Source organism: Leptonotus elevatus, chromosome 15 (assembly GCF_054856555.1).
Source record: "Leptonotus elevatus isolate MCC_2025b chromosome 15, RoL_Lele_1.0, whole genome shotgun sequence".
Lineage (NCBI taxonomy): Eukaryota > Metazoa > Chordata > Actinopteri > Syngnathiformes > Syngnathidae > Leptonotus > Leptonotus elevatus.
In genome coordinates, this window is record NC_141253.1 from 3,109,167 (window position 1) to 3,128,682 (window position 19,516).

Below are 19,516 nucleotides of genomic sequence, written 5' to 3' on the forward strand. Positions count from 1 at the left end.
GATGCACGGCCGCCTGAAGAGAGCCTTTCCCCATCTCGAAGAAGACGAAGCAGAACCATGGCACCATCAGGGACAAAGAAGGTACAACCAAGCGTCAAGTTCTTACTGTGCAGTATGCGTGATTTGTGATGTTAAGATTTTTCAGGTCTGTTTTTTTTCCTTGAGTATTATTTGACTTTTACTCCCTACGTGTGAAAAAATCGGTTTCTGCACTTTCTTCTCCTTACTTTGTCAAAATAGGCTGGTTACTTTTTTTTCCATCCTTGGCGATATATAGCGAGACAATGAAAAAAAAAAAAAACCTAAACAGAGAGTGAGTCCACCAACCTTGATTGAGCTCTTGATTGATTGGCAGAGAAAATTATGGACGGCATCGACATGGACAACCGCGTTGTTTCTTTTGCCATCCTAAAAAAACAACCCCAAAAATAATCGGTCTAATCTGAAACAAAACACGTTTACTAGTAAACTACATTCTTTCAGTCATCATTAGCTAATATAGCATTTTTGCTTACACAAGATAGCAACAACAAAGCTACGTGTACACGTTGCTTTGATAGCATATGAATAAATACAATATGTATTAATTTGGGGAAATGTGGTGTTTACTGTAAGCCCTCTATTTATTTGAAGAACTACAGTATATGCTCTATGTCCTCTGTTTCCTCAAATATATTTATTTGAGGAAATGAATACAATATTTTCCCAAATTAATACAGATATACTGCATATCCCAAAAATGAACATTTCATACACTGTATTTCCTCAAATAAATAAGGTACAATACTTTAGATGAACTCATTTGCTCCCATTTTAAATGTTTTAAGTGTCCCAAAGACGTATTTATATGTTTATTTTATGCTAGAGCATACAGAAGGCTTTGATGCAGCCTATCAACTGCAAAGTATGGTTGAAGAAATGGTAGTTATTGCACAAACGGGCAGCAGGTGGCAGCAGAGCAAAGGAGATCAACCAGGGCCATGTTGAAAAAAAACTAAATTCTCAATAGATTTGTGAATAATGATGAAACTTAGCTAGATTCTAATAATGGTTGGTTAATGCTAATTGCTGCAAAACAGAAACAGATAGAAATATATATATATATTTTTTTTTCCTGATGAAAGAGGAGACTTTAATCTTTCTTTTGGTAGGTTCCATGTTGTTATAGCAATAGAACACAATATTCTATGGGCCTTACAAAATCAGTCAAAATCCAAAAAAAACAGCCGGTAGTGTAGGGGATTGCTTCTGTGAAAATGGCTGGAAGTGAGTTAAGGATATTCAGGATATACCGTATTTATTTGAGGAAATACGCTAAGTGCCATATCCAAGTCCGTTTAATGCAAACCTTTTTTTTTAGCATCTACTTTTGGACTTTTCGCTAAATATACGTCTTGAATATGTACTACTTTTACCAGGTTTTTGTTTTTAAACAAGTACCGATACTTCTACTTAGTTTGCGAGTACTTTTATCACCTCTGATGCCACCTTTGTGACAAACGGCTATCCAGGGCATCCTGGAGCGACTGGACGCCGGCGAGGTGGTCATCGGCGATGGCGGTTTCGTCTTCGCCCTGGAAAAGCGAGGCTACGTCAAGGCGGGGCCGTGGACGCCCGAAGCCGCCGCCGAGCACCCTGAAGCGGGTATGCTGTTTCTATGGAAAGACGTTTAGTCATAGAAGAAACTGTCGTGCTACTAATGAGCTAATTTGTCAAACTGGTGAAGATTAAGAGCGTCACCCGTACACGGACCTGAAGATGGAAAACAAATATTGAATATTATCGTGTTTTGTCTTGATTGCTATCTCGTGTGCTTTCAGTGCGGCAGCTGCACAGGGAGTTCCTCAGGGCTGGATCCAACGTCATGCAGACTTTTACCTTCTACGCCAGCGACGACAAGCTGGAAAACAGGGGCAACACCCAGAGCTTCACCGTGAGTGCCGATTCTCTTAGCGTGATTGATATTGATTCGACGAGCGCTCGGTCTTCCGCGAGAAACCAAAATGAAATAGTTGAGCCTCCACAGGATCGTCATCTCAACTGACCCGCTGGCTCCTCTTACCGGCCGCTGCTCCGTTTATATCCGCAGCTGCCGGCCGGCCTCGCGTGCGGGCAAATCATGTAAGATGAACCCACTCCTGCTCTTCTCTCTCCCGCCTGCAGGGGCAGCAAATCAACGAAGCGGCGTGCGACCTGGCGAGACAGGTGGCGGACGAGGGCGACGCCCTGGTGGCGGGCGGCGTGTCCCAGACGCCCTCGTACCTCAGCTGCAAGAGTCAGGATGACGTCAAGGCCATCTTCAAGAAGCAGTTGGACGTCTTTGTGCGCAAGAATGTCGACTTCTTGATCGCTGAGGTTATTGATGACGGAAACTGAATGCCACACCTCAACGAAACGCCTCCAGGCTGTCATAACCTTTAACAGGTTATTTGATTCCAATCACATGTAGGACTCATGTCATTTTTGCAGTACTTTGAGCATGTGGAGGAGGCGGAGTGGGCGGTGCAGGTCCTGAAAAGCACGGGCAAGCCAGTGGCAGCCACACTGTGCATCGGACCCGAGGGGGATCTGAACGGCGTCAGCCCGGGAGAGTGCGCCGTCCGCCTGGTCAAAGCCGGTACGAAAACATTCCCTGTGAAAAATCTGACATCAGTTTTCAACCCGAACTTTTCCCTCCTGGGTCGCAGGTGCGAATATCGTGGGCGTCAACTGCCACTTTGACCCAGCCACCTGCGTGCGCACGGTGGCCATGATGAAGGCGGGCGTGGAGAAGGCCGGCCTGAAAGCGCACTATATGAGCCAGCCGCTCGCCTATCACACGCCCGACTGCAGCAAACAGGGGTTCATCGACCTGCCGGAGTTCCCCTTCAGTACGTAGCAGTTCATCAGTCCTCACCTACTCACACAATTTACTTAGAAAACAAAAACAAAAAAATCCTAAATATTACAAGGATAAAGTTGGATTTGTGGGGAAGAAAGACATTATAATGCAAGGATAAAGCCAAATTGATTTGAGGGGAAAAGGCACACTGTTACAGGATTTCAGCTGAAATTTTTAAAACAAAAAGACACAAATAAGAGAGTAATGTTTTATTTATTTAGAGAACACAAATGTGAATATCATTAGAATTTGAAGAAGTTGGAATTTTTGGGATGAAATAAAAGTGTAATACAAGAATTGAGCTCGATTTTTTAGGATAAATTTTACAAGAATAAATGTATTTGGTATAAGAAAAGAATGATTCGTATTACCAGAATTAGGTTGGATTTATTTGAAGAAAAAAGGGTAATATGAGAATACATTTTTATTTTATTTTTTTTTAGGAAAAAAGTGTAATTTACAATAAAGCTGGATCTTTTTTAAAAATACAAGAAAAACCTAGTGAATATTTATTTTTAGGAAAAAAAAGTATGATGATGAAGTTGAATTGTATTATTTAAAAAAAAAATGCATTAAAAGAGTAATATTACAAGAATAAAGCGGGATTTATTTATTTTTTAAAAAGTGTAATATTTCAAGAAGAAAAATGCTTAATATGAGAATAAATTTGGATTTATTTGTGAAAAAACACAGCATTATATTACACAAATAAAGTGGGAAGCTTAAAACGTAATATGTTTTTAGAAAATATTATTTTAAAAAATTGACATTGCGTGACAACGGGACCTCACTGTTTCTAGTTCCAAGGCTGACCGGGTACGACTGCCAGAGTTCCCCTTCAGTACGTAGCAGTTCATCAGTCCTCACCTACTCACACAATTTACTTAGAAAACAAAACAAAAAAATCCTAAATATTACAAGGATAAAGTTGGATTTGTGGGGAAGAAAGACATTATAATGCAAGGATAAAGCCAAATTGATTTGAGGGGGAAAGGCACACTGTTACAGGATTTCAGCTGAAATTTTTAAAACAAAAAGGCACAAATAAGAGAGTAATGTTTTATTTATTTAGAGAACACAAATGTGAATATCATTAGAATTTGACGAAGTTGGAATTTTTGGGATAAAATAAAAGTGTAATACAAGAATTGAGCTCGATTTTTTTAGGATACATTTTACAAGAATAAATGTATTTGGTATAAGAAAAGAATGATTCGTATTACCAGAATTAGGTTGGATTTATTTGAAGAAAAAAGGGTAATATGAGAATACATTTTTATTTTATTTTTTTTTTGGAAAAAAGTGTAATTTACAATAAAGCTGGATCTTTTTTAAAAAATACAAGAAAAACCTAGTGTATATTTATTTTTAGGAAAAAAAAGTATGATGATGAAGTTGAATTGTATTATTTAAAAAAAAATGCATTAAAAGAGTAATATTACAAGAATAAAGCGGGATTTATTTATTTTTAAAAAGTGTAATATTTCAAGAAGAAAAATGCTTAATATGATAATAAATTTGGATTTATTTGTGAAAAAAACAAAGCATTATATTACACAAATAAAGTAGGAAGCTTAAAACGTAATATGTTTTTAGAAAATATTATTTTAAAAAATTGACATTGTGTGACAACGGGACCTCACTGTTTCTAGTTCCAAGGCTGACCGGGTACGACTTGCAGCACCTTGACAAACTGTCCCCCCCCCTGCCAGGTCTGGAGCCGAGAATCCTAACCCGCTGGGACATGCAGAAGTATGCTCGGGAAGCGTACGCCGTCGGCATCCGCTACATCGGCGGCTGCTGCGGCTTCGAGCCCTACCACGTGCGCGCCCTGGCCGAGGAGCTGGCGCCCGAGAGGGGCTTCCTGCCGGCGGGCTCCGACAAGCACGGCCTGTGGGGCAGCGGCCTGGAGATGCACACCAAGCCCTGGTGCAGAGCCAGGTACGATAATGCTGCACTGTGTATCAAAACTACACGACTACGCTTGGCGTAAAATATTGATCACTGGTCGATACACCAGATCAAATATCGATATTGTCGCTGTCTGATGTCAGGTTCAATTTGCGTTAAAAGCAATTGTCCCCCACCTTAACGTCTTCGCTTCAGGGCCCGCCGAGACTACTGGGAGAAACTGAAGCCGGCGTCGGGTCGGCCCATGTGTCCTTCCATGTCCACGCCAGACAGCTGGGGGGTCACCAAAGGTCACGCGGACCTCATGCAGCAGAAGGAAGCCACCAGCAAGGAGCAGCTCCAGGATCTGTTCCACAAGGCCAACAAAGGCCAGTGAGAAGCGATCACGTGCGGAAATGTCATTTTTACAACAACAATATTAAATATATACAAAACCTTCATTTTCATGTTCCTCTTTGTCACAACTCATGACTCCAACCTAAAATTGACCCGCTAAGGAAAACAATGCTGACCTCTAGTGGACAGTGTATTACCATGACTGTACATCCAGGTACATATCTGGTACCTTGACTGACCAGGTACTATTTCTTTGATGTTGCTGTCTGGATACAATTGATAATGTATTATTTGAGTACCTTAGCTGACTCGGTACTGTAGTTCCTTGCTGGGCCAGGTTCGAAATCAAGGACACTATTGGCTAGCCAAAAACAACAAACTCGTAGTGGTCACAATTTATTTTAAGAATTGTATTATTCATATATTAATTAGATTTATTTTTCAGTATGTTATACTATCCATCCATCCATCCATTTTCTGAACTGCTTAGCTCCACTAATGATTATGAGACCCATAACTAAAGTTACACAACGTGTATCTTCAAGTATCGGTTTATTTAAAGGTCATACAAACGGTTCACAGCCACTTCGTGTTAAAACGTCCTTTTTGTCTCGTTCCATCCTCGCCAGGCAGCATGAAAGAAAAGCTTTGTTTACCATGTATTTCGAACCTCTTTGCTTGCCGTAGGAAGTATTGAGCTCGTAAGCCACGCCCCCGCCGTCCCGCAGTCCCATCGGCGTGATGCCGTCATGGGTTTTCCCACGTGCAGATGTTTACGCTCCTCGTGCTCGTTGACAAATCAAGCAAGAGACAACATGAGACACAAATGGACGCACCACTCTTTCACTAAATAAACATATTAATTGTATCGATAATACAAAAGAAAATAACGTCGAACGAGAATACATGTTTAAAACTGAGTCATTTGAATCCTGTTTTGTTGTTGTTGCTGAAGCCACTTGTTGAAAGTGAAACTGAAATGTACTGTTCTCTGTGTAGTCCCTGAACCCGGCAGCCCTCCTCCAGATTTAACATGCACGCGCTCGCCTTAGACTTGACCAACATCATTTTTTAGTACCTTGACAGACTTAGGTACCAATTAATTTCTAATACCCAAGTGTTTACTAATTTATAGTGTCTCCACTACCAGCTATTGTTAACATATTTGGCTAACCGCAATTACTTTTAAGTACGTTGACTAAGCCAGTAGCCAGGTACTAATTTTTAGTATGTTGACTTACTTGACTATCCACGTACCCTTGGCTGAGTAGACACTATTTTTAGTCCCTTGGCTGACCATGTAATAATGTCTAGGGGCTGTCGACTAACCAGGTGCCATCCATGTACAATTTTCTTGTTGGCTCCTGAACGCAGCGGCAGCAGCCCTCCCCCGGATTTGTCGTGCACGCGCTCGGCTTGTAAACACAAGCTCACACGTGACGGTGTTGAAGCTGAGCTGAGCTGATTCGTCGACGTCGTCGTCACGGACACAACAAAAGAAAACTAACGAGAAAAGGTTCGAAAAAAGCCAAGTGGACTGAGCCGAGCAGAAGCCGAGACGAGCGGGCCGGGGGTGTCATGACAGCCGACTGGACGTACGTCGCTCGGGCCTGCCTTCGTTCCGGGCCGCCGTTAGCTCGCGTGCCCGGCGGATCGAGCCGAGAGCCTTTGTTTCGGCCGCTCGTTTCGTGCTAATCGGCTTGCTAGCGTGTTTCTAATTGCACTTTACCAGCTATTTAGCATTTAGCACTTAGATTCGACAGCCTCAACCTCCCCTCGCGGTAACCGTCCGCCTGTTGTCCAGCTTCGGCTTCGATGTCCTTCACCATGGAGGACAACTTGGAGTCCGGCTGGGTGTCCGTCCGGCCCAAAGCGTTCGATGAAAAAGAACGACACAAATTCGCCTTTATCGTGGCCTGGAACGACATCGAAGGAAAGTTCGCCATAACCTGCCACGACCGGACGGTACAGAAGCGGACCACCTTCTTCGACCCGCTCCTCGACTGGAGCCCGGCCACGGACGACAGGCAGCCCGGCACGGCGTCGACGCAAGACGGCGGTCTCCCGGCGAAAGTTCGGCCGAAGGGAAAAGTTGACAGTTGGGATTTAGTGTCGCCCAAGGTCAACGACACGGAGTTCGTGGACCCCGCGGGGGCGCCGCCGCTCCCCCCCGCGGATGACCCCGAGGCTGGCGGCCGCCGAGACTTCAGCTGGGCTGGCCTCTTCTCGTTCCAGGAGCTGCGGGCGGCTCACCACCAGCTGTGCGCCGTCAACGCCGAGCTGGAGCCATGTCTGCCGGCCTTCCCGGAGGAGCCGTCCGGCGTGTGGTCGGTCCTGTTCGGCGTCTCGGCCGCGTCGTCGTCGGAGCGCGAGACGGAGGCGCTGTGCTACCAGCTGCAGGTCTACCTGGGTCATGCTCTGGATACCTGCGGCTGGAAGATCTTCTCGCAGGTGCTGTTCACCGACAGCGACGACACGGAGGAGTACTACGAGAGTCTGAGCGAGCTGCGGAGGAAAGGCTACGAGGACGGACTGGACAGAGGCAAGAGGCGCTTGCAGGAGGTCAGGACACACATTTGTCGTGGTACAAATCAACAGTTAAGTTAATGCTATTATCGCTATCATTCCTAGTACCTTTTACTCACCTGGTACTAGTTTCTCGTACCTTGGCTGACTGGCCACTATATGTAATGCATTGCCCAATCAGATACTACTTGGCTGACAATGAATTAGGTACTAATTTCTAGTACCATTACTGACCTTGCCCTAATTATTATTATTTTTTTATCGTTTTCTAGTACCTTGACGTACTAATTTCTAGTGTCTTCAATGACTTTAGTTACTCGGTTGGTTGACTGGCAACTACTTTCTAGGACCAGTCAGCCATGATACTAGTACGACTACCACCCAAGTTCAGCTTGTCAAAGACTACTTTACCTTTCTACGAGAAGTATTGCCATGGCTGATATAGCATATTATTTTCTACTACCTTGGTTTACTGGTAGTATTCCTCGATAAAATTCCCCGGAACATTTCTAGTACTATAGTTGAGTGCTTACTATTTCCATCACCTTGGCCGACCTTGTCGTTATCAAGTACCTTGGGCGACAATATCGAGTACCATGACCAGGTACTATTTTTATTACCTTGGCTACCGTGGCCAATCGGGTGCTCGTTCTAGTTCCTTCGTTGACCAGGTACTAATTTCTATTGGTTGACTAGTTCTCATTGTTGGAGCAGTTTTGTTTATACTCCAGTGTGTCTACTTTGCGGCACAACTCCCCGCCTTTATAAGTCTTCCCTTGCATAAAACCAGTGTCCTCGCCATTGTTTTTAAAGTGGCAGACACATGGTCATCATCTATGACGTTTTATTTCAACATGTTGTTTTTGGGAGAGCGTGAGCACTTTACACCAACGATCCCCACGGAGATGTGCACTTTTTCCAATTGTTCCCAAATCTCCTCCTCTTCCTTTATCCCACCGCCGCAACCTCCCCCGAGCGCCGTCACCTCCCATCTGTCGCCGCACTTCCCCACGCATGCAACCCGATCCGGCCCCGGGGCCACGCATCAGGTCGCTGTTGGAAGGGTGTTACCGGAGACAAAAGACAACAATTAGAGCTCGAGTTACAGCAGCTGTCGGCGTCCTCCCAGGAAGCGACGCATGGCACATGCGAGCGACAGACTCGGAACGACTCCCTTTTCGAGAATCGACTCTTTCCTGGAAAGGGTCAACGCTGTTCTTACCAAAGAAGTGCACCCCTTTTGTCTTCTCAAGGGAGTAGATGGGGTCAAACATTCAACTGGTTTGTGTTGCTAGTGCAGCCTTTTCTGCGCATCTATCCTAAAAAATTAAGAAAAAAATCAAAATAAAGTCCATTATTCACTGATAGTTGCCTGATCTTTTAAGACCTACAGAGTATCGTGTTACTGAATCTACCAGGATTTTAATTTTTTTGGTTTCTAGCTCTTTTTTTGGGTTGTAATCAGAAGTAGAAGATTATGATTAAAAATGTACTGTACAGTGGTTCCCAGCGTTCTCAGATTTCTGCAGCCGTGGATTCATCTTAGAGCTGCTGACGAAAATATTAATCACGATTATTTTGGTAGTAATTGAAATCACGATTAGGACGGTCATTTATTTTTTGGTACGAAACAAGAAAATGTTTAAATGTAAACAAAAACATTTGAAACACTATAATTATGCAAGTTCCTTGGATGAAACAAAATTTATAAAATTAGTTGTTTTAACATAAAAAAATGCAAATGTATAATTTTAACAACTCAAATCAAAATTTGTATTGAAACTAATTTTGGGGATGATTATGCTGATTTTGTAATTGTGGAGTGGAATAATTGAAATTTGTGTAATTGAATTTTGATTAATTGTAGTAATTTAAAATATTACTGTTTGGTGGGGGAGGGGCAGTTATTGGAGATTTATTTGGAATTTTTGATTAAAAATTTATTTTTTTTAGTTAAAAGTATAATTTGATACAGATGTAAATAAACATATACAATGTTTTTGTTTTCCTCAAAATTTTACATTTAATTTAGAGACTTTTTTTTTTCCTTGGTGAAAAAAATATCACAATACACTCAAAGTAAAAATGTATAACTTGGTCGATTATTTCCAGTCATCTTGTCGATTTCAATTGAAGGATATTGAGGATTTAAAAGTCATACATTTCCTCCTGTTGTTGTTGTAGCTAAGACCTGCCCATTGACTCAATCACATGCTAAAATATTTTCTAAAATAAGCACACGGGTGGTTACTCGACCTCCCTCATGATGTCATAGACTAAATGAGGTATTTTCCATTAAGCACTCCACCCGTTCCATTAGCAAATATTTGAAGAAATGTGCCCCAAAAAAAAAAATACTGCCTCGACTCAGAATGTCAGCGACGCCGCTTGAAATCTCAGACGTGTTTGTTCGCGGTGATCACCGTGTGACACCCGGCGAGGCAAACACTTGACGCACGCCAGGCGTGACTGTCAAATATTGACCACAGAGCAGACAAGATAACTTGGTGAACTCCAACCCAACGGCGGCGTTGTGTGTGTGTGGTTAGCAAGTCTGTCTCGTTTGCGTGGCGGGTTTGAATGTTTTGTTTGCATCTTCAAACCGGATGTTCTCAGAGGGGAAGTGGCAACGGAGCGTAGAATGTCACACACTCACATTGGTTAGGTTGCGACGGGGATAGAGAGACCGGAAGAGTCACAGAGAGGCATAGAAAGTGGACGTCCTTGGATATTTTCAAGGATCAACCACTTTACCTCCTTGGGGATTTTTCAAATCTTAAAATATTTTTTTTATTTGTTCCAAGATGCACGCATAACGATAGATTTTCTGTTTTTGCCAACTGAAACAAACGGGGCGTGTTGTTTACACAGAGAGGGCCAAAAAAAAAAAGTGCTCTAGCGAGACTGAGCAGCAACTCCGGTTCTGCGCAAACTGGTAGAGTGGGTCGTTGATGATCGGTTTGCCGCTGCTGTGGCGGCCGGAACGTGGTCTGTAATTACACGCAGCGCCGTTGCTCGCTAAATTCAGCACGTAAGAGCTTCTTGGAAGCCTGAATGCACAAAATGAGGCAAGGCCCGGACTCCATTTTGTTTTTCTTGGCTTCAAACCATTGGACGAGTTAATAAAAAGGGAAAATGTACCTTTTACAAGCGTAAAAGTTGTACCGTTTGAGGGATGTCCACTGTGGAGTCGGAGAAGGTCTCCAACAAAAAACTTGGTTTGTACTAGTTATTCTCTAAAATATGCCTGTGAGTATTAAATATGTTCTATGCAGCCCCACTAGTTTCAATATGGTATTCTGGTTAATATTGTGTTAGTGGAATATTGAGTTCAGCAGCAAAATCCATCTCGGGGCGGCCATTTTGCCACTTTCTGTCGACTGCCAATTACATAAATTTTGCTCAGGTCTCAGGAAACAACCAATCATAGCGCTGAGCTTCAGAAAACAGGTGAGTTGTGATTGGTCGCTACCTGAGCCCTGAGCAACATTGACGTCATCTTCAGACGACAGCAAGTGGCAAAATGGCCGCCCCCTGAGATGGATCAAAACAGCTGGGTTTGGCTTCATAACTCATATTCCACAAATGCAATATTCATCAGAATGTCATGTTTAGTCTAGTGTGGTCACATATAACACATTATAGTCAATAAATGTTTAAATTTGACTTCCACTTTAAAGGTGAATAATTACCATAACATCTATGCTAATTTCCATTAGCCTGTCATTGGGGTTTCATGTTATACGTTAGCATTAAGCTAGCAGACTTTCGATAGACAAAATGATAGTTTGGTTAAATATTTTATCATTTTCAATTCCTGGCAGTGGCAAGGTGGGTGAGTTGGCACATCTGCCTTACAGGTTTGAGGTTACAGGTTCAAATCCGGGGTGTGGCCTCACGATGCTTGCGTGGGTTTTCTCTAGCTACACCGGCTTCTCCCACTTTCCAAAAACATGCTTCTCAGGTTCAGTCTAAATTGTCCTTAGGTGTGATTTTGAATGAGAGTGGTTGTTTGTCTGTATGTGCCCTGTGATTGGTTGGCGACCAGTCCAGGGTGCACTGTACCCCGCCTCTCTCGCTCAAAGTTAGAAAGGACAGGCTAGGTAGCCCCCACGATAAACTCAAGAGTTTATTGTAGTGTGACGTATGACATAGTTGTCAGACGGCGACGGTTGTTTCAACACCGGGTGACAGTACTCGTCCCGACTGTCCGGTATGCCCTTTACGCACACACAGACGCACGCACGGGGCAAGTGGTTGCCATGGGGATGGCGCAGGGCCGTAAACAGTAGGAGCAGTGTTACCTCGCCTGAATGGTTCACTGTGTGAGACCCTCAGCCCGGCCCGCTGCTCATAAAAGTGCCTCTCTTCCAAGATTATAATATATGCACGTTTTAAAATAACACTTTATTATTATGACCATAACGTACGCAAACTGTCTGAATTTGAAACGTCGCTCCAATCCCAATCATAAATCCAAGCCTCGCTAATCTGGGATTAAAGGGAATCTGCGGCCCGGAGCTCTTAGGGCAGCTCAACAGCAGAATGTAGCGCAAGTAGTAGTGTTCAATGGACGCCTCACTGGAAGTCGACGAGAGGCACAAATCTTTACAGCACTGGTTGTCATTTGACACGCCGCCTTGTTCCACTATCAGAAAAGCATTTTAGCCTACACGTCTTATGAGCAGCCACTATAAATGGTAACATTTACTTAAAAAAATAATACTTATTTTTAATTATTATTATTATTATTATTTTATTTTTTTATAAATAGTGTCAATGTAAAACCCAGACGATCTCTCAATGTCTTTAACCTGTCGCGTTCTGCCGGCAGGCGCTGGACAAGCACCGGGCCCTGGACAGCATGGTGGAGCTGCTGCAGGTCTACGGAGAGGAGGACGAGGCGTACGGCCAGATGCTGGAGGCCGCCACGCAGCTCTACAACTACCTGCTGCAGCCTTTCAGGGACATGAGGGAGCTCGCCATGCTCAGACGGCAGCAGATTAAGGTGACACACACGCTACAAACACACACGCGCGGATCCAAAGGCCATCTGTTTTAGGGCTTAGTAGCGGCTACGGCTAACTACTGTAGTTTGTCCCGGAGCAAAAGCTCGTAAAGCCAAATAAAGTTTTTTTTTTTTTAATCTCTTTTTTAAATCAAAACAGGAATATTTTTAAAAAAATAAAGAAATTAATTGTATGGTTAAACATTTTTCACTGTAAGATAAAAAAAAAATCTATAAAATGTTAGCGCAATGCATTAACAATATAAAAAGGATGGGACGGCAAAACTGAGTGACATTCATTTACTCATTCACTGCCATCGACGGCTATAGACATCAAAAATTCATTTGAACTATTTCTATTAGTTTAAACATTTTCCCCACTTTTGTTAACAAGAGTATGAATACCTAGAATTTCTTTTTTTTTATTGTATTAGAACAAATATAACATTTGTGATTAATCGTGAGTTAACTAGTACAGTCATGCGATTAATTACGATTAAAAAAATGTAATCGTTTGACGGCCCTAATTTTTTATAATCTTTTCTTAAAAAAAACAACCTTTTTTTAAAAGAAAAGATTATTAAAAATTAGGGGCATCAGGTGATTAAAATTTGTAATCGTAATTAATCGCATGACTTCATCTGTTCTAAATGTACAAAAAAAATTCTAGGCTTTCATTCTCTTGTTAACAAAAATATAAAAAAATGTTAAACTAATAGAAAAATAAATAAATAAAACATTCCACCTTTTGACAGCACGCGTGGTGGAAAAACAAACAAAGAAAAAGCGAAGCGCTCCCAGAATGACTTCTACAAAGTATTTTCTTCAGTTTTTCACATATAGGACGTCTGCTGCAGCTGCTTATCTCGGCCCTGTGGACGCAAAAATAAACACACTCGCGCGTCTTGTCGTCTTCAAGCGCCAGATAAGAGAGACGCCGTGTTTCCTAGCTAGCGATGCGTCTGCGTTTCGTCGCTAGCCGCCATGAAGCACAAGTGTGAGAGAAACAAAGTGACGTAAAAAGCGAGCTGTTAAAATTAGCAGAACTAGCTGCCTTGTCCTGCGTGCTAACGGCAGAATGCTAAACGCTAGGATGTGAAGACAGCAAGGGTCTGGCAAATGAGGCTTGCGGATAGCGAAAATCTTGACACCCCGCTAAGTGAAAAGGTTTGGAACTGTGTATAGATGGCGGCAAAGCACTCCCACCCCCACTATTAGACCAAACTAAATAAAGCTCCTCCACTTTTTTACTGTTTTTCTTATAGCGGTGTGTCATCAAGAATGGTGTGTCGTCAAGAATGATTACTGATGTGGAAACACATTTTAATATGAATAAATAACTGTGTGTACCGCTAGCAAATCACTGTACATAGACATGATTACAGCTAGCTGAAAACAATTGCCGCCACATCCTGCAATGTGACGCAGCTTTCGCATTGTGTCAGGTGGCGGCCATTTTTTGGCTAGCTGCATCTATGGCGCATGTAAACAATGCAGCGGGGATGACACGTTAACATGCAAGAAAGGCGAGGGGCGTTATTAAGACCACGACGCATCGCAAACACAATCGCCATCGAGCTCTCGTGGCCGAAAAGTGGAATCCGGGCAGACGCTCGATGGCTGGGATGTGACTTTTGGCTGCTAGCTAGCTGTCGCTAGCTACACGACTTGCTGTGGTGCCTGAGGTTGTTTTTTGTTTGTTTGTTTTTTACAAATTTTGTGTTGACCCATGTTATAGTTAAAAAAGCAACAACATTATTACGTAGAGATTTTAAATAGTAAAGCAAAACTTGTTTTGAATGTGGTAGCAAAGGAGGTAAAATTTGCAGAAAATGTAAAAGCGGATTTGCCTTTTTTTAATTTAATTTTATTCTATCATGGCTACAATCCACAGATATCTTTGTGTTCTTGTGGTTTTTATAAGTTGTACACGTTTCTGCTCAATGATGTAATCGCCCCCCCCCCCCCCCCCCCCCCAGCTTGTTCCTAACTTAACACTACTTTTGTGCCACACGTGCACATCCACTCGCTGGTTGCGGTACAGACTGTACACACACTCACACATCTGCTTTACATTTAGGCCCTGGCTGGGAGTTCCTCTGTGGATGTTTTCTTCCTTTAAAGCGTTACGGTGGGGGATGGTGGTCCATGCGAAGATGTTTGGCCATTCATGTAGGCTTCTAGTATGCCTCATTAATTGGACAATTTTGGCATACTATTGTGACAACTACATGTTACTAGTGAGGCAAAATTGTGCACTAGTTGACTGCTTCCCGCTCATATTAAAGACGGGCTTTTCTCTACCTAAAAGCTCTTCCTCCCTTTTGGCGCCATCTGCTGCTCGCTGCTTTCATTACACCTGCCTGACTTGTACCTGTTTATTTTCCCCTGGTAAGATCTCACTGGAGACGGAGCGCCTGGGTCCTCGCCGGGTGGACAGCCTGAGGAGGGAGGACGAGGAGTGGCAGAAGAAGGCACACGCCGCCGTCCTCGCCATCCAGGAGCTGACCGTCAAGTTCTTCGAAACCACCAATCGAGCGCAGAAAGGTAAACCGCGTTCGAGCACGGTGAGCCCCAATTTGGTGTAGCGTGTGCAAAAAGGTCTCCCGTGGTCATTTCAGCGTTGCACGAGCGTATGCGCGCCGACCAGAGGAGGCTGGGCAAGTCGGCGTGGGTGGCTGCGGTGGAGCGCATGGAGTGGCTGCAATACTCGGTCTCCAAAGAAACGCTGCAGCTGATGCGGGCCAAGGAAATCTGCCTCGAACAGAGGAAGCACGGCCTCAAGGAGGAGGTAGCGTAGTGTGTGTGTGTGTGTATGCGGCGTCCATAACACCCTGTGTGCGTTGATGGTTAAGAAAAGTGAAGAGGGCTGAAATTGCTACGCATTGTGTACATCCCATGTATATTTAAATTCAAAACATTCTTCGTTTTAAAAATATCGCTAGCTTAGCGCTAAAGGGAGGATCCCATTCAAATGCTAACAGGAAGTTAGCATCGACTTTGGGAGTGTTTTTCCTTCAAATAGTGAATATGTGGGAACACCTACCCACAGGTAAGACAACACTACGCAAAGGCACAAATTCTTCCCAAACAAGTTATTTTTAATATAATTCAATTGGAACCTTCTTCTGCATTCACTTAAGTAGCTGTTGTGTGAAGGTTTTTAAGTACTGTAACTTCTATGCTAATTTCAGTTAGCTAGTGTCTATGGCGTTTCTCGATATATATTTGTATCAAGCTAGCATTACACTGCATTGTTATTGAAGTATGTTACTAAAAAGTCTTCTATAATGTGTATGTGTATAATGTGCATGATGATGGCCTTTAAGGGGCGTGGCCCAGTGAGTGCCACCATGAGCTGGAGTTGTGCCATGTTGTATTATGTATCTAATCACAAGAGCCTCACCTGTGTGGTCCCCCGCCCCCCCTCAGATGCGGAGCCTGCAGGGCGGCGAGGACGCCATTCTGCACCTGGACCAGTTGGAGGCGCTCTACTACGAACTCCAGCTGCAGCTGTACGACATCCAGGCCGAGGTGCTGCGCTGCGAAGAGCTGCTGCTAACCGCGCAGTTGCAGAGCCTGCGCAGACAGATTACGGGTGAGACAACCACAATTCTAAAAAACTATTGTTGTGTCTGCCAAATACAGTGTGTGTTGGCCAAATGTGTGTCTTCGGGGGGGGGGGTCTGGTAAGACTTGCACCCCGTGGCAAAAAACATTTGTGAAAATTAGAGTCTAACCTTTTTTTGTTTTCTTTCCAGAGAGGCAGGACGAGGTTGTGTACTACGATGCCTTTGAGAGCCCGGATGCCATGAAGGGGGCGGAGGACCCAGCTGGACCCCCGCCTCTGCCGCCCCTCCGTGACAATGAAGAACTGGGCATCCTGCGGCAGAGGACTCGGCAGCTGGAGGCCCGCAGGGGACGCATCACCACCAAGAAAGTCTACCTCAAAAACAAGAAGGTGACCTGGCCAAACGGGAAAACAGTCGTCTCGTCGGAGGTCCTGCGGAGAATTTCTCCCTGGAACCAAAACGTTTTGAGAAGTCGTCCCCTTTTCTAAATGGTTTCATTCCCTCTCGGAACAGGAAATCTGCATCTCCAATCACAAGCAGAAAATGGAAGCACGTCAGGGCATCCTCACCCGTAACACGTCCCTGCAGGTATGACCGGCAGCCGTGAGCATCCTGATCAACTTGAGGTTCGTAGCTGAACGTGATGGTTGCCGCTTTGCGCTGCAGGTGCGAGAAACGGAAGAAGAGGAAGCAGAGCGGAACGCGCGAGTGAGTCTGGAGAGGCAAAGAACTCTGGATCGACTTCGCAGCCTCAATCAGGTGGAGTCCAGTCCTGTTTTTGCACATTTGTACATACAACTGTCTTGAATGATGCGATATTACTCGTTGACCAAACATTAAAACTATGGAGGACCAAAACTGCCAAAAATCAAAATAAATACATGACTAAATAAATAAATAAATGACTTAAGTGGAGAGAAAAAAATTATATAAAATGTTTTAATACAAATGTATTTATTTATGTGTGTGTGTGTGTGTGTGTGTGTGTGTGTGTGTGTGTGTGTGTGTGTGTGTGTATATATATATATATATATATATATATATATATATAGCTGTATTTATTTCCATTAATAAAACATCTTGGGGATTACATTTTCAAATTATATTTTTTTCTATCAGTTTTTATTTTCACTTTTAGTTATTTAATACAAATTGATTTATCTGTGTGTGTGTGTGTGTGTATATATATATATATATATATATATTCCATTTATACTAATTTTTTTAATTACATTTTCCAATTATATTTTTTTATATCCGTTTTTATTACCGTTTATATAAATTTTGGGGGATTTAATTTTCGAATTATATATTTTTTTATAGGCGTCATTTATTTATTTTGAATTTTGGCCGTTTTGGTCCTCCATATGAAACAATTGCATTTGGACTCATTCCTCCTCCCCTACCAGCGTTATCCGGGTCACATGACCCTGAAGTCCAGTCGTCTGAGGCAGCTGCAGACGCGGCGGCGAGCGGGTCAGCCTCCCTGCACACAGGCGACCGGCGTCCAGACGGACAGCTTCGCTTCGGACCTGCCGGAACTTTCGGCGCCTCCGCCGGGAGACGCCTGCGAGTCCTTACCCGCCATCCACCTGGACGACCTGGACTCATCTTCTCCGTTCCTCTCCCTGCCGACGTCCGTTCTCACTCTGGATGGAGCCCCTCCCCCGCCCCCTCCTCCTCCACCTCCGCTCCCTCCTCCTCAGCCGTCCATATCCGTCGAGCCGCGTCCGGCGTTGCCGCGCGAGTCCAAGCCCGCCGCGCTACCCCTGGCTCCGATCTCGCCGCGCTTCTTCGACAGCAGCCAGCTGTTGACAGCCAGGAAGAAGCTGAGGAAGACGTCAGCTGAGGATGCCACACAGTGGAGGAGAGGTGAGAGATGCCATCAACACGTCCTTCCATTGTTAGCATTGTGATTTTTGTTGTTTTTAATTGCAAGACAATTGAAATGCCAGTAATCCATTTCAGCCCCCCCCCCCCAAAAACACAATTTTCTTTGTTGCTGGTTTTTGATGAACATAGATGAATATTACAGTGTTTAAACTAAAGTAACCAATTATGTAATACAATAATTAAAAAGTTAAATGTAAATATAAGACTTGTTCATTTTCCTCATGTTTATTTACACAAAAATGAACTAAAATGGTAATCATGTGAAATTGTTTATTTGAATACATTTTTCATATTTTATCTAAATCAATAAAATGTTAAAGGTAAATTTTAATATTTTTGACTTACACAAAATGATTAACCAATTTCTTGATTCTATTACAGTGCTGTATTCACATTATGATAACCAGTTGTTTCGTGTTTATTTTATTTTTTCTATTAATTATTTAGTTAAAAATGTTGAAAGGGAAATTATTTTAATTGTATTTTCAAGTTAACATTTACACAGAATAAAGTCACCAATTATTTAATAGAAGTAAACTAATTTAACTGTCAAATTGGCTTTCATTTTTACCTGCAACAAAATTTATTAAATTGTTAAAATAAAACTGTTAAATACATTAATCAAAACAATTAAGTTTCGATTTACACTAAATAATTAACCCCAAAAAATCTTTTTTTTTTTTTTTACAAATTTGCTTTTTTATAAATAAAATGAGAAGTTAGTGTTTAACTCATTCACTGCCATTGACGTCAAAAATTAATTTGAACTATTTTAGTTTAACATTTTTTCCCACTTTTGTTAAGAGTATGAAAACCTAGAATGTTTTTATTGTACATTTAGAACAGATATACAATTTGATTAATCGCCTGATGCGATTAAAGAAAAGATTATTAAAAATTAGGAGTGTCAGGCGATTATTTTTTTATCGTAATTAATTGCATGACTTCACGAGTTAACTCACAATTAATCACACCTTTTATATCTGTTCTAAATGTACAATAAAAAATTCTAGGTTTTCATACTCGTTAACAAAAATGGGGGAAAAAAGTTAAACTAATAGAAATAGTTCAAATGGATTTGACGTCTATAACCGTCAATGGCAGTGAATGAGTTAATAGAGTTAACATTTTATTTAATATTTGTAATATGCAAAATTGGTTTCTTTAAATTTTACTGACACTAAATAGATGAACCAATCATTTATTATTTTAAGTAAAAAGTTGCCATAGTTTAATATTGCTTTTTAACTTTATTTACTATATTTAATGAGGTAACCCAACACTAAATAAATACCTTATAATGATCCAATTTTAGGGGCAAAAAACCTGTCGACTGGCACAAATATTCCAGGACTGCCTGATGATGAAGTATTGTGTTAAATGAAGTAC

The 19,516-nt window shown here is 42.5% G+C and overlaps 3 protein-coding genes and 1 long non-coding RNA gene across 6 annotated transcripts in view; 2 read left to right on the top strand and 2 right to left on the bottom strand.

The window, feature by feature from the left end:
- On the bottom strand, window positions 1–10,984 carry LOC147161550 (uncharacterized). Its single transcript, XR_015097247.1, has 4 exons — window positions 5,799–10,984; window positions 4,969–5,138; window positions 1,477–1,655; window positions 1–408 (listed from the first exon to the last, which is right to left on the bottom strand). It is a non-coding gene; the product is annotated as an uncharacterized LOC147161550 (long non-coding RNA).
- Window positions 2–5,232, top strand: bhmt (betaine-homocysteine methyltransferase). Its single transcript, XM_086096626.1, has 8 exons — window positions 2–81; window positions 1,512–1,644; window positions 1,821–1,933; window positions 2,164–2,355; window positions 2,470–2,617; window positions 2,688–2,870; window positions 4,594–4,822; window positions 4,988–5,232. Exons 1-8 carry the CDS (start codon window positions 58–60, stop codon window positions 5,166–5,168), a joined length of 1,203 nt encoding a protein of 400 aa, XP_085952752.1. The 5' UTR covers window positions 2–57; the 3' UTR covers window positions 5,169–5,232.
- Window positions 6,527–19,516, top strand: part of jmy (junction mediating and regulatory protein, p53 cofactor) — a 14,724-nt gene continuing 1,734 nt past the window's right edge. Inside the window, exons 1-9 of one of the 2 annotated variants that reach the window (XM_086096621.1) lie at window positions 6,527–7,690; window positions 12,489–12,662; window positions 15,059–15,209; window positions 15,284–15,453; window positions 16,095–16,260; window positions 16,424–16,623; window positions 16,748–16,822; window positions 16,901–16,993; window positions 17,644–18,106. In XM_086096621.1, coding sequence (XP_085952747.1) covers window positions 6,944–7,690; window positions 12,489–12,662; window positions 15,059–15,209; window positions 15,284–15,453; window positions 16,095–16,260; window positions 16,424–16,623; window positions 16,748–16,822; window positions 16,901–16,993; window positions 17,644–18,106 — 2,239 coding nt within the window. In that variant the 5' untranslated portion in view covers window positions 6,527–6,943. Of the gene's footprint in view, window positions 7,691–12,488; window positions 12,663–15,058; window positions 15,210–15,283; window positions 15,454–16,094; window positions 16,261–16,423; window positions 16,624–16,747; window positions 16,823–16,868; window positions 16,994–17,643; window positions 18,107–19,516 lie in introns of both variants that reach the window. The other variant, XM_086096622.1, reaches the window with a different exon arrangement.
- The window catches only part of homer1 (homer scaffold protein 1), a 12,614-nt gene continuing 11,014 nt past the window's right edge, over window positions 17,917–19,516 (bottom strand). Inside the window, exon 12 of one of the 2 annotated variants that reach the window (XR_015097245.1) lies at window positions 17,917–18,079. The gene's annotated coding sequence lies outside the window, so the exon portion shown is untranslated. The remainder of the gene's footprint in view (window positions 18,080–19,516) is intronic. The other variant, XR_015097246.1, reaches the window with a different exon arrangement.

Coding starts and splice junctions, on each gene's coding strand:
- bhmt (XM_086096626.1), top strand. CDS start 58: ATGGCACCATCAGGGACAAAGAAG. Junction 1,645..1,820: donor CGCCGAGCACCCTGAAGCGG/GTATGCTGTTTC, acceptor GTGTGCTTTCAG/TGCGGCAGCTGCACAGGGAG. Junction 2,356..2,469: donor TCGACTTCTTGATCGCTGAG/GTTATTGATGAC, acceptor TCATTTTTGCAG/TACTTTGAGCATGTGGAGGA.